We start from the raw sequence: 14,476 nt of genomic DNA on the forward strand, positions 1-14,476 counted from the left end.
TGGTTTTGCCCGTACATATATTTTTTTAATTAAATGTAATCTAATGTAGTAGAAATGTTATTGGAAAGAGCATGCATATGATTTCAAGTAATTTAACAGTAAAAGTTTTTTATTATGTATTTTACTATACACACGGTTCAATGACATACAAGAAAAGGAGGTTAATACCTCAAAACTCTGCTTCACAAGGCAAATTGAGGACTGCCCAACTTGTCAATTTACTAAATCACCTTTTAATCCAGTATTCGGTTAATATTATAAAGCTCTAGGTACACTAGAATAAACTATTTTATATTACAAATATTCCATTATATGTATGTCTTGTCAGCTAAGCTACAGAGATAGGGTAAATAAATAAAAAATCTTTTAAATACTCCAGACCTAATCCATCTCACACATTGATATGGCCAGCATATAAATTAAGATCTACAAAAAAAATTGTTCTACTGGATAGTTTTTTTTACCTACCTCCATACTATCATAAACCTGTACATATGTAGTAAAATTTTAAAATTTGGTGTCATAATAGTCTGTATTTTTTAGGTGTTTTTTGTTGTTGTTCTAGTTCGAAAGTATTTGCCAGATCAATTATCTTTCTTAATGACTTTACTCTTAACCCTTATCGACACTCAGTGGTAAATATTCGCAATCGACATTGCATCAATGTATAGTTGATTGATTGTAAATTACACAAAAGCATGGTGAGCAGTCCTGGGCTTCAGATACCACAGTACAGGGCTATATTTATTCAATATTACTATAAAAATCCCTTATATTTATTTTGGCTCCCTTGGGAACCGCACCACCAGAATGGTAGCCAAACGCCCTAACCAGTACACTGTTAAGTCTAGAGAAGGCTGCATACCTACGGCCATAATTAAGGAAATTCTGTCTGATCGGACCAAAACTCATCGGTCGGAAGAGTTGCTAAAGTCAACCGAAACATAAATTCAATCAACAATATTGTTTTTTAAATAGTACGAAAACTAATAACTTTGGAAAAGTTATTTTTTAAATCAAGTGCTACTGAATCATCTTGAAAACAAAATCCATTACCGAATTTGGAGTTACCTGATGTTTATGATGATAATTGTAACTCCATCTAATTCCATTTAAACAATACTTTATTCCTCCATTTTCTGCTATTTCCGTTGTAATGGAATCTCAGTATAACCAATATTTTAGGCTGGGAACTGATCACTTAAATTTCATTTCATTCTTATAGGAAAAACTACTTCTCTACTACTCACCAACCTCTCGGGAACGGTGGAATAAATTGTATTTTGACTTAAATGACGCATTTTAAAATTTACTCTCTCTCTTTTCCTTTTTATCCGTCTTAAGAATTTTAAATGCTTCTCGCAATAAATACTTAGTTCATTAAATCCATTTAATATATGCTTTGAATGTTGCTTTTAGCACTGAATGTTACAAATCTCTTTGTGGAAAAATGGCATTAGGGCCTTGACACCAATTTGTGGCACTGACTATTTAGATTACCCATAATTCACTGTATCGTTATTGACTTGTATTCTTTTATGTATGTTATGTATATTATATCCACATTGTACGTTTTAAAAAATATATAAATCAATCATTTTGTGCCCATCAGTGCAGATTTAGTGTTGACAATCTATAGAGTTGTTTTTGTCAGAGTTGGAGAGTGCGAGAGCATTTATGTGATAAATTAATTGTCTTAGTGGCATTTGAAATTATTGATATTAGCATTTCATGATTAACAAAAAATTATGTCAATTTTTATTGATGGCGATCTTTATCTCTGGTGTTTTTTTTTCTGTTTTGTCTATGCGGCAAGTCGCTATCAAATTATGTGTATTCCGACGTTACTCAGTAAACAATAAGCACTTTTTTTTGGACTATGTACAATATTCTGCAGATAAGGGTTCAAAAAAATTACTTTTAATATGACATGACAACTCCATAAATATTTTTTTTTTTATAATGCTGTTTTTCCGCATTGGACTCAGTTATTCATGTACATGATGTTGTGTTTTTGAATAATTTGACTATGTACACAATATTTTTGAAAGTTTAAAAATAAATTATTGTATTATTGTTATCAGAAGGCGAAGAAGAGGAAGATGCAGATATTTATAAAGTAGAAAAAAATATAACTTTGGGTGTAACTGACGAGGTACTTTACGACGAACATTCCATGAAGTTCAATCGTGACGAAACCGAAATATCCCGATTATTTGGGACCAAGAAACTTCAAATTCATCGATGTTTAAAATGCAATAGAGAGGTATATACTTAAATATAAAAATAAAACACTTAAGTTTATTAATGTACTGGGACTACTCAAAAGTAGTCTTATATATACAAGTGTTTTATTTCTATATTTAAATCATTTTATTCCACAATGTTAATAATACGAAAAAAGAAATACATATTTGTATTTTAATTATTAACACAAATATTTCAATTTCATACTATGCATTGTTGTGAGCCTAAGTGGCATTAAATAGGTATCAAATTGTGGTAGAGTGGGTTCGAACCGAGAAACCCTGACTTAAGAGTCCGCGACACTAACCTCGGGACCACAACCCGACACCATTCATTTATTTATTATATATTACAAGTTGTTTTCTCAGTACACACAAGTTTTTATATTCGCAAATGACAACTTTCTATATTATTTTTGGACATCTCATCAAAGATGAAGAAGAATATGGAAGTCTGGGCATTTACGGGGCTTACGACCGTAAATAAATACATTAAATACATTACGCATCCTCACATTATTTTTTATTCTCTTCTCTTTAAACTCATTAGCATTATGTTGCATTTCAGGAGTACAAGGAATCAATTGTTTTGCTGTGTAATCTACAATATAACGTTAGTTCTACAGAACCTGTGCCCTTTACTGATGTTTTGAAAGGATCCTTGTGTCCTAGAAAAACCACTCCTGCATGGTAACTCTCTTTGTTATATTTAATAGTTGTTTAAAATTGAAGGATTGGAAAACAGTGGCTAATACATCGCTCACTCCTTTCAACAACGTCAATTATCAAAAATCATCAATTTTCAGTTGTGCATGTTTTCAGAATGCCCAGAAAATGTACTATATCCCAGCAAAAGCATATTTTTAACTTAATATTTACCTGATACAGGGCATAAAGTGTTGTTTTTACATTTTGAGAAAAAGGTATTGTTTAATAATTTTTTTGTAATATTCTAAATATTTTTTAAATGGTGAAAAAACACTCTGGTTTTACCTAAAAAGATCTGTTGCGCAGTAAAAAGTTCAATAACTGGCTTGATATTTATTTTTAATACATTTTATTATATTTTTAAACTTTAAAAACGATCCCCTGAAAAATCAAGTTTTTTGATATATGACATTGTTAAAAGGAGTAAGCGACATGTGGACCTCCACTGGTCTATCCGCCCTTGAAAGTTAGCAGTAAAGAATGAAGGACTAGAGCTCTCTCTATGAGAACTTCCTCGTTTACCCGACATATAACAGTTATCAATATGTATTAAGGAAATCACCAAGGCAGGTGCTGAATTTCAAGCTAAATATTTCTTACTTTTATATGAGGGACTAGAATTTCAGAACATTTTTTGAATTATGATGAAATTGGATTTTAATTTTATCACAAAAATAAATATTAAAATTGTAGTGCTAAATTTTTGTCATCAACTGTTGATACATAAAGTATGTATTACGATGTATCGTTTCCTTGCAGGTGTGAAGGATGCAGTAAGTTTAGTCCCACCCTTCAGTGCTGTTCAGTGAGACAACTTCCGCACTTATTAGCTATCAACTGTAGTGTCAAAACTCAAGCGGAAAAGGACTTCTGGCATAATCAAATGCAGTTTGTGAGTTAATATCCATTATTAAATGATGCGAGGTTGAGAAACATCAAGTATGCTTTGAATCAGAATAATTACTCCACCTCGTGTCTACGAAAAAATGGTTTTAATGTCAATTTTGATTTATTGCCATTTTTAAACTTTTTGTTTACTTTCATATTGTATCAGGTAGAAGAATGACTTGTTCTGTTATGAATCTAAACAGATATTATATAAAAGCTAGATCATAATGCAATCAAAATTAATAATACAAAGTTTTAATTAACCTAGAGTTACTTCATATAATATTTGCAGAATTTTTAACCATTTTAATGAGTTATGTCAAAATTACACGGATTGACTTTAAAATAAAACATGATTATTTCGTAATCTTATTATGTCATAAATATATAATTTTTACACCTTTTGGTCAGTTACAAAAGTAAAGTTATTTTGAAAAGTCATACTTGTTTACTTGCAGCGCTAATTCCTTTTGTATTTGTTAGAATGTTTAAGTACCTTGTATGTTATTACCTGATGTATTTCCTGCAAGGTCAATCCATTTATCCCTTTCTCTTTTGAAAAAATGTTTCCTACAAGGAATATTCAGGTCATCTTCCTTTTTCAATTATACATGCAACAAAAGCAACCTGAGATAGTAACAGGACATTGTTTTTACTTTGCAGATGGCGAGTAGTAACGGCCATTCCATGTATCACGATAGTCCTTCTTCCACCACTATTCCCACAACTTACAGCAGTCGACCGTGTAGATACGGGCACAACTGCTCCAGGCCCGGATGCAAATTCAAACACCCGGATGAGTGAGTATGAATTCTATCATAAACAACATTGTGTCGGGTTGTGGTCCCGCGGTTAGTGTCGCGGAATCCCGAGTTTCTGGGTTCGAACCCACTCTACCACAATTTGATACCTATTTCTAATAATGAGCCGCTTAGGCTCACAGAAATATGTAGTATGAAATTGAAGTTTTTTTGTAGATAAAAACACAAATATTTCTCTTTTTTAAAAGAAACATAAAATATTACAAAATAATTTTTATACAATGCTTTGTTAAAAAAATAAAATAAATACTGAAAGTTTTATCCAAAATTTAAATTATTTATAAAAAATTAATTATTTGTCTAGAAAATAACATAAAAATTATAAATCTCATTAATTGATTCGGCAGTCACTTTGTGGTAAAATCTATGTTTGAAAATGATAAATTAATCGAACCACATGTCACAATAGATTTGAAGAAATAGTGGTATATACCCAGTGAAACTTAAATAATAAAAAATTTACAATTTTGTGTATAATTTTATTTGAAGCAATAACTTTGTGATTATCCATTTTATAATTAAAATATAATTTGTTTTAAAATGACTATAAATATTTTATTATAACTTAATTATAATGTCTACCGGTTTCGAAGCTAACCGGTAGACATTATAATTAAGTTGTTATAAAATATTTATAGTGATTTCAAAACAGTTATACTTTAATTATAAAACATTTTTGGTTGTAAAAAATGGTTTAACAACGTACTAATGCAATATCCAGTCCTCCGAACCGCTGGCAAACGAGCCCCCAGGGGCCGGGCGGCCAGCGCGCGGGGGGCACGGCTCCCGGCTCCCTGCCCTGGCTGCCGCACAACATGCGCGCCCGCCTCGACCCGCACACCTCCCGCCTCACCATCTGCAGGACGGACAAGAGCAAAGACCACATCAAGGTAAATTTATTACTTGTTTCAATACAAATATTCAATAGAAATATTCCCAATTCTAAATTGTAGAGTTGGGTCCTTAGGACCCAACTCTAAAATTTAGAATTAGCTTCACATACGGTTTTTGAAAATGATGCGGAATGCATCGAAACACGTGTCACAGTAGATTTGAAGAAATAGTGGTATTTACTAAGTAAAACATTAATTAAAAAAAAGGAGAAATATTTCTACTACATTTCCTTTCCTTCTTTTGTCTCAATCCTGTGGATTGTTCTGCAGCAACAAATGACACCTCCTTCAGTCTATTTTTCATTAATTATTATTGTTCGCGAAACCCTCTTCAGCTCCTCATATGTCGAACAGCCCATGTCCTCGTATAAGTCTCAAAGATATTCGTGGGGTGGGCGTCCTCTGGCATTGTAGTAATGTAACACTAATGTTCTTTGCCTAAAGCTCCTTAATCAGTTCCCAGTCTACCCCGAGCGTGACTCGGGCAAGGAGTTTCTAATGAATTGGCGATCCCGAGCGCTTCTCGGGCAAATCGTATTCCGTTTTGTCGGTAGTGATTTGTCCAACTCAAATATACTAATATATTTGTTAAAACATCAGTATATTTGACTCGGTATTCGTTAAATATTATTTTGAGTGATGTATTTGTCTAATTGTATTTACTAATCCGAGCGGTATTCGGGAAGTCTTGTATCGACTTGATGATGACGATTTTGTATAGTGACGATTTTTCTCGCCAAAATTCGACTGTTGAGTGGTTAATTCATATCATCTTTATTCCACTTTTTGATCCAATTGATTAAAATTGTGTCAATCCAATGCGGTGCCCTATGCACCACTTGTGGATAGAGGCAGATGCAGAAAAATAATTTTTGCTAAACCAGAACCCTAAGGCAGTGAAGAACTACTGTAATTATCAACAACCATCATTCATAAAATAAAATCTCACTGAGTGGTATTATCTCTTCTCCGTCTTATTCCTTATTACTGAGCGTTGTGACCCTTTTGAAAGCAATGCGTCATTGCTTCGACAAGTGATGTTATACAAGCGTTATATGTATTGAAAACTGTCTCACCGCATTCCTAGACCTGATACAGAAGCATCTAGGCCTCCTGACAAACCTCTAGCAAAGCAATTTTTTTTTACTTAAGTTGTGATATTTATTGAAAATGTGAAACAAAATTGTATCCCGATTTTACTGTGAATTTACATTTAAAAGTTACTTTTAAATTTTGAAAAATTAAAGTATTCATTTTTTAAACAAATAACATTTCACTCCACAATATTTATTTACTTACTTAAACTTTATGTAGAAATGAAATAAATACATTGGCGGGCTTATTGCTAAAAAGCAATATCTTCGAACCAACTAAAAACAGACTAGTAATATTAGTAAAAATGTTTGATATCATAAATAGCTGTTTTGCAATCAGAGGGTTTGCAAACTTGAACATTTAAAAAAAACATTAATTGATGAAAGGAAGGCAAAGGAAAAATGGAGTTTAGGGAAGGAGGTAGAGGGAAAAACTAAGAGAGGAGGTTTGATGGACAGTTGGGATTCTAATGATAGATAGTTATGCCGAATCAGTAAATCTCATTCCCATTTTCCAGGCTGACTCGAATCATACGTATGCTAGTAACAATGTGCGGGTGAATGGTTCTGGAGGTGATTCGTACGCAGAGTCCAATCACTTCTCTGCGGACGCAGACTGCAAGGAGTACTCGCTCAGTGCGGTGGTGTGTCTCATCGACGACACGCACAAGAACATAGTGTCGCTCATCAAGATGCACGGGGACGAGTTGCACAACAATGCGCCGCAGAACGGGCAGCCCCAGTGGTACGTCTTCAACGACTTCAGGTATGTCCTTCTATTGTTTTTATCCTGATCACTGTTTGGTTTATCCTGATTACGGTCAAACCTGGATATAAGAGCCTCAGACATAAGTGAAACCTATTTATCCTTCCAGCGGGCGCGTTGAGAAATTTCCCTTGAGCGCCCGCGCCCGCGTGTCATAAATTTTATGTCATCAGGTTTTCTGTATGTAAATTGGGTTTTCTTTATATAAATGTTATGAAATTGCTGTTTAGTATTAATCAGTCTTGATAAAGAAGCGGTTAGCTTGGAAACCGGTAGACATTATAATAAAGTTATAATAAAATATTTATAGTGATTTTAAACAAAGTAACATTTCAATTATAAAAATTCTTCCATTGTTTTCTCCTCTCTTCAGTTGTTCTGACATGTTTTCCTGTTAAAACACGTCTAAAATAAAGAAGAAATACATTTTACTATAAAAGAAACGATTTAAATGAAAAATAAATAGGAAAATTTGTTTTTTTCCATATACATACTTTCACTTTAAGGACCGATTATTTAAATTTACGCTCAAATGAAATCTCCAAATTTCAATGAAAAACAAAAACTTCTTACCGCACTAGGTACGCCTGTAGTTTAGAGAGACACTGACCCTGGAATAGCTCGGAGCTTGATGCTTGCAATTAAGTGGTAAGGGTAGAGGAAGCGATGAGGTGCATGTTAACTGGTAGGTTAACAGAGTCATAAAAGAGTTTTGTCATTTTACCCTGCTGTGAAAGAAAGCAAGGATATAAGAGAGACCTCTTTGTAAGAGAAAAATATCCCAGTCCTTTGAGCTCTCTTATATTCAGGTTTGACTATCTATGGGGTTGTATGCGATGTGACAAATTTACGCAGTCATATGAGAATGTTCGTCTAGATGTTGATGCATCCTTTCTAGTGTGACGCCAATACCTCACAGCGAAGTGAGTTGGTTCAACTTGGAGTGGAAGATCCCCTGCGTCCTGTTCTACGAGAGCGAGTCAACCAAGACGGCGGTGCTCGGCTCACCGGCCAACAACGGGTTGCTACTGCCCTCCTCCAAGAACATCTTCGGGGGCATCACGACCTCGGATTCCACGGGAGCCTTCACTCCGCTCGCTTCCCACGAGATGCCCAAGAAAGGTGAATGCGCAACTCCATTAGCATCCTTGGAATGTAGATTATGCATGGCTAACCTCTAACTTTGTGTTAAATATAATGTGTGATCAAGATATGCAGAGATAAATGGAATTGAGAAATCTGAGCAATCAGGAGGGTTACAATCTTGCTTTGACTTGCTAAAGTGATTATTGTATATATAGTAAAACCTTGATATAACGGACCTCTATTTAACGAATTTTGTATATATCGGACAAAAAATTGTGTAATGTGTGGTTATATTCATGTGTCGCAGCATGTAAAAAAATATTACCGGCCATGACAACCATAAATCATGTCTCAAAACGTCAAAAGTTCAAACAAAACTTGACTCCTCTTTCAAAGCAAGCGCATCAATATCAAACAGCAACGTCACTTCACAACGATATTTAAATATAGTTTTCATACTTTCCAAAATTGATTTATTTTTAATCTATTTTTATATAACGGACTTTCGACTTTAACTGACAACCCCTCCTTCCCAATTAGTTCGTTATATTGAGGCTTTAATGTACTATATATTCACCACTCTACTCATTATTGATTGAACATCTATATTGTTTGAAATATTCTTCAAAATTTTGTCCTCCTTAATTTGAAATTAACATCAACAACAAGTAACATACGTAAAGGTTATTAGTTTGTTGGGAGCATTTGTAGATTTTATTGTCATTTGATTTGAAGGGGAGCTGGTTGGCATGGATGCGGAGTTTGTGACCCTCAACCAGGGGGAAGCGGAGCTGAAGAGCGATGGCAGACTATCCACCGTGAGACCCAGCCACCTGGCCGTCGCGAGAATCACTTGTGTCAGAGGGTAAATTTACTCTCTACGTTTTATTCTGTTAAATTGCACGCATACATTAGGTAGATTTCAATATCAATTCTACTACCGAATGCAAATTTCATTAAACTGTTCAAATGGCTAATCGTTTTGTTTATTACAGACAAGGTCCTCTAGAGGGAACTCCTTTTATCGATGATTACATCTCCACGCAAGAACAGGTATAAATATAACTTATTGCATGTGCACACACAATATGCCCTATGTTGTGTTTGCATCTCCAATACGTAACTGTGCCATGTTGTGAACCCAATGATTTGTGAAACGATTCATGTAATCTAATAATTATATATACCTAGTATGTACATAAGTAAACTCACATGTAAAATCGTACAACTAAAATCATACACTTAAGTATGAGTTTAGTTTACTGCTAACATAGAATCAATGAAATGTATAAACTCATGCCTCTAGCGAGATAGCGAGTGTTTTTGCCTACAATTTTCACTCATGAATTACATGAAATTATAGTAACTTTAAACGTAAAGAGTAAATCCACTCATGAGTAGGCATATGCTATAAAACTTAAAAAGTTGAAGCCTGAGTAGGGTCATAATAAGTAATGTTGCATAAGCCGTATCTAGATTTCATAGTCACTTGGACGTTAGGTAATTTTTTTTTTTTTTAATCTAATATATTGTTGTACTTGACTCATTTTACTATAGGATAGCTTTTACATGAAAACATTGTATGGCAGACCTTCATTTATATTTTTTTTACTAAATTGAAATTGAATTTACAGTGAATTAAATCAATTGAGAAAAGTTTTATTTTATTTATTTCACTATTAGTCAAAAGTCAAATTTAAAGTTTTCTCTTTTTTTGCAAAATACTTTTAAAATCATTTATAGTTTTATATAAAACTGTTGTGGGAACCAACATTTCTTTATAGTTTTTAGAATTATGGCTGGATTCAAATTACTGAGTTTCTATAAATGGTACACTTTGAATTCTTTACTCTACCAATTTTGCCTATTTATGGGTAAAATTAAAGTACTGCAATAATACAATGGAATTAATAATAGTACTGAAAGAAAAAAAATAGTACAATGAGGACTTTTAAAATAATGTTTTGACTTGCAACAGGTTGTGGATTATTTAACAAAATTCTCCGGAATAAACCCCGGAGACTTGGATGCCAACTTCAGCTCTAAACATCTCACAACGCTGAAGAATACCTACCAGAAATTGAGATATCTCGTGGATTGCGGTGTCAAATTCGTTGGACACGGTTTAAAAAATGATTTTAGGTATGTGATTAGTTTTATCTTATTTTATGCTAATAACATCTAAAAATACTCCCAAGTTATACTCTTTTCTGTACTATGTATGTACTACTTTTGTATAAAAATGTCAAATAATCTTGCATTATTTACGTAGATCCTTTGCTAGTAATAGAATTGAATTGCCCTAAATCCTTTTTTATATATTTTTTTTTTATCCGCTATTAGTATTCACCTATTTTTACGACAGTTGTCAACATAAACACTAAGGGATTGATCTAATACTAAACAACTTTTAGTGGTTTGTTTGTATTATAAACCATTCAGCATAGAAAATTGAACCATGCAGCCTCAAAGATGTTCAAAAATTCATTCTAAATTGCATGCATCTTACTGAGATGCGAGTATGGAAGGATTTTTTAACCCACTATTTATTATTTATCCGTATTTATTTATATATGAACATAAATTAATATATGCGAATCAAACAGAAAGTTTAATACATTTGTATAAGATAATTAATACTCTGATGTTTGATTTTCAGGGTAATAAATTTAGTTGTGCCAACGAAGCAAGTGATTGACACGGTTCACTTGTTCCACCTTCCTCACCATCGAATGGTTTCTCTCAAATTTCTAGCGTGGCATTTACTAGGTAAAATATTTATAGCATTATAGCAAACAGAATAACGGCTGATTAATAATATGAACTAAATAACAGATGTTCCGATCTCCTAATGTTCTTATTTCCAGATATTAAAATCCAATCGGACACACACGATTCGATCGAAGATGCGAGAACCGCCCTCCAGCTGTACAGAAGGTACTTGGAATTAGACAAAGAAGGGGTGGTCAACGCCACCCTCACCACCCTCTACAAAACTGGCAAACAGTTGCAGTGGAAGGTTCCGGACGACTGACCGACACGAGTATACCGCATCGCTCACTATAAGGAGGTTCAACTAGTTTCCTATCTCTCTATTTTAATTTATTAAAGACTTAAAACTAAGTGAAGTATATCTGCACTTGGAAGGCAAAAGGGTGCAAGTGACAAGTTTGGTTGAAACAACCCCCACCCCCTGCAAGAGTAAAGTAATGTAACAATTTTGTTGTAAAATTTCGCATTTAAGCATCGTTACGTTCAGTCGAAATTCAGCTGTCTTTTTAGGTTGTTTTATGTCAAATCCGTAGTTTTTTCGTGGTTTCTCCTGATAAAAATCTTTAAAAACCTGACTAGACATGGTGCAAATGAAAATGGCCGGATTCCAACCAACCACAAAATTGTATCGGTCGGAAGCCCGCCAACATTCTAATTTTTATACATGAACGTAATAAATCTTTTGTGTGTATTTTTCCAAAATGGCACTTTGCTTAACCTGATAACTGCTAACAAAAAAAAACTTTGTTTTTATACAAATGTCAGCTACATATTTAGGTAAAATTACTTAAAATCTGAATATCTTGTTCCAATTCAAACATATATCTAAGATAGTTGCATAGCAGACACATTTGTGTATTGTCACAGAGATGTGTGTAAGCGGGATCAAGGGGTCAAATGCTTTTACATATATTTTAATGTGGCAAGGGTTATTATCTAGTATGTCAACTTCTTTTTTCTTCACTTATTTGAAAATTATCCGTCATTTTACTAAAATATTACAAATGTGATAACACATTTTTAAAAATACTATCACTATTTTTCTGTAATCTGCTCAAAATTTCACTTACACCCTTTTGTATTTCAACCGTTGATGTATGATATTTATATATTTTTTTCAATCCTTAGCCAAATATTTTAAGAAGAAACAATCAACTCTAGCTTTCGTAAAATTTATTTGGATTTTTCTCATTTATCTCTACTGAAAAGTATGCTCACCAAAATCACAAATGGCTTTATTTATATACCGTCAGGGAAACAAGTGAGGTTATAATGCCAAAAGTATCTTCTTGTATCTCAACTTTCTGTTTTGAAAAATATTGACAAGTGTATTTTGGCTACTGTTTACAACTAAATGTGACAATTTGGTACAAATCAGAACGTATTTTGTATTGCCATTTTATAAAGGTTTATTTCCATAATACATCGTGTTTTTAGAATTATTTTATCATCCTTCTGAATTCAATGCTCTGTCGAGTTCACCAAAAGTCGACAATGTGGTATTGAAAATCACTGTTTCCAATTGTTCCTGTAATACAGAAACTATATTTGATAAATGAAATTCTGTTAAAACGGTCTAATATTGTCTAAACTTGCAATTACTTTCTGATCAATCCATTTAGGAATAAAAATAACATTTTTTTAATAATTAAAAAATATGTTAATTTGTTTATCTTTTGGTTTTTAAATATCTAACACAAAAATGTCTAACTTTTGCAATAAAAACCATAGACACATATTTTTATATAATATGAAAAATTAACAGTGCTTTTTGTATAAGTAATTTTATCTGAGAATCACGCTTCTTATGCCTTAAAATTTTTATCAAATTGGTGTTTTAAATAAGTAAAAGTTTTGGTGATGGCTAAAACATTTCACAATCGTGGAAATGGTGCCTTATACTGAATTGAAAATGCATTGCTCATATGTAGTTATTAGAAAACATTCCCGAATACGCAATAATTCTACTGCGCTACAAAATTGTCTGTAGAATTGGTGAAGGAGTCACCGTCATTAGACTTAGCTACCTTGGCCACTAGCGACGTTCAATAATGGCTTCTCTTCAGGTAAATTTGTATGACAGTAAATTGGGTTTTCTCTTCAAATTTAATAATTTTTCAATATGGCCTATCTATAATTTATCGATATACATTTTTAAACGTTTTCTTTGATTTGTCAATATGAAAACAGTGTTATTTACTAAATAAATATAATGTATTTCATAATAGCTACATAGTCATTTAAAGCAATAAAGAGTGAGATATTATAAAATTTAAATTTTAGCTTCGTAATATATCAAGAAGTATGATTAAATTTAAAACTGTAGCTAATATATGAATAGTAATTTTAAAAAATCAGACCTATAAATATTTACAATGGAAATAAAATATTGAAATTATACTGTCATCTCTCTATGTTTTTTCTGTAAACAAAACACAGTTCGTACAGTGACTCTATATTTGGCAGATTTTGATGTGAAAAAATGTTGTTGGGCGCATTGAATGCATGAATTAAATTTCAGTTAGCTCTTTTTGGGAAAAATCTATTTCTTTATTCGTTGTAGGCTCTTGAGAATGAATTAATGACAAATATAGAAGTTCCACTGTTTATTGAAATTGGATATACAATCTATTTTATTTTTTAAAAAAATTGTTTTCTACATGGATTGTATAACATGTTCATATCATAGGCAAAAGATGAACATTTGTTTATGCAACTTTAAATAGGTTGAATTCAAATCTCAGTTTTGGTCATAATTATTACTTGCTATAGTAAATTTCTTATTACTCGAAGCAGTAGGAAATAAACACTATGTACAGATGCGGTATCTCGCAAAAGAAAAGAAAAAACTTAAATTCAACCCGCATTTTGTTATTGTTCTTTTTATCCTGAATATGGTAAATATCACTTGATTTTATCTTTTAATGAAAAATAGTGTCATGTGTATTTTTAAAAATTTATTATTGGTCTAAAAAGTGCCTTTTGTTGTAATTGTAGAATTAAATAATTAATATCATGTATCGTTTGCTACTGTCAGGACTGTATCTTAAATTTTCTTCTCTAGCCTTCTGTCCTTCACTGCTGGATATAGGCATCTTCCGTATTCTTCCATTCCCTTCAGCAGCCAGTTTGCAGCCTGTTTCTACCCCCTGCAGCAGCTTGTCGTCGGACTATCTTTTTTGAGGTCTTCCGACGCCTCTTT

At 32.7% G+C, this 14,476-nt stretch overlaps 1 protein-coding gene across 2 annotated transcripts in view; it reads left to right on the plus strand.

Moving 5' to 3' along the window:
* PAN2 (PAN2-PAN3 deadenylation complex catalytic subunit PAN2) overlaps positions 1-12,697 on the plus strand; it is a 28,351-nt gene extending 15,654 nt beyond the window's left edge. For both annotated transcript variants that reach the window (XM_088272204.1, XM_088272205.1), the window contains exons 14-25: positions 2,085-2,266; positions 2,815-2,936; positions 3,714-3,846; positions 4,506-4,642; positions 5,385-5,553; positions 7,169-7,416; positions 8,315-8,538; positions 9,238-9,367; positions 9,498-9,555; positions 10,481-10,644; positions 11,162-11,271; positions 11,370-12,697. In XM_088272204.1, the coding sequence (XP_088128330.1) occupies positions 2,085-2,266; positions 2,815-2,936; positions 3,714-3,846; positions 4,506-4,642; positions 5,385-5,553; positions 7,169-7,416; positions 8,315-8,538; positions 9,238-9,367; positions 9,498-9,555; positions 10,481-10,644; positions 11,162-11,271; positions 11,370-11,536 (1,844 nt within the window). In that variant the 3' untranslated portion in view covers positions 11,537-12,697. The remainder of the gene's footprint in view (positions 1-2,084; positions 2,267-2,814; positions 2,937-3,713; positions 3,847-4,505; positions 4,643-5,384; positions 5,554-7,168; positions 7,417-8,314; positions 8,539-9,237; positions 9,368-9,497; positions 9,556-10,480; positions 10,645-11,161; positions 11,272-11,369) is intronic.
* The last annotated feature ends 1,779 nt before the right edge of the window (positions 12,698-14,476 follow it).

This window comes from Brachycentrus maculatus, unplaced genomic scaffold (assembly GCF_059751285.1).
Source record: "Brachycentrus maculatus isolate JH-2025_06_01 unplaced genomic scaffold, ASM5975128v1 h1tg000483l, whole genome shotgun sequence".
Lineage (NCBI taxonomy): Eukaryota > Metazoa > Arthropoda > Insecta > Trichoptera > Brachycentridae > Brachycentrus > Brachycentrus maculatus.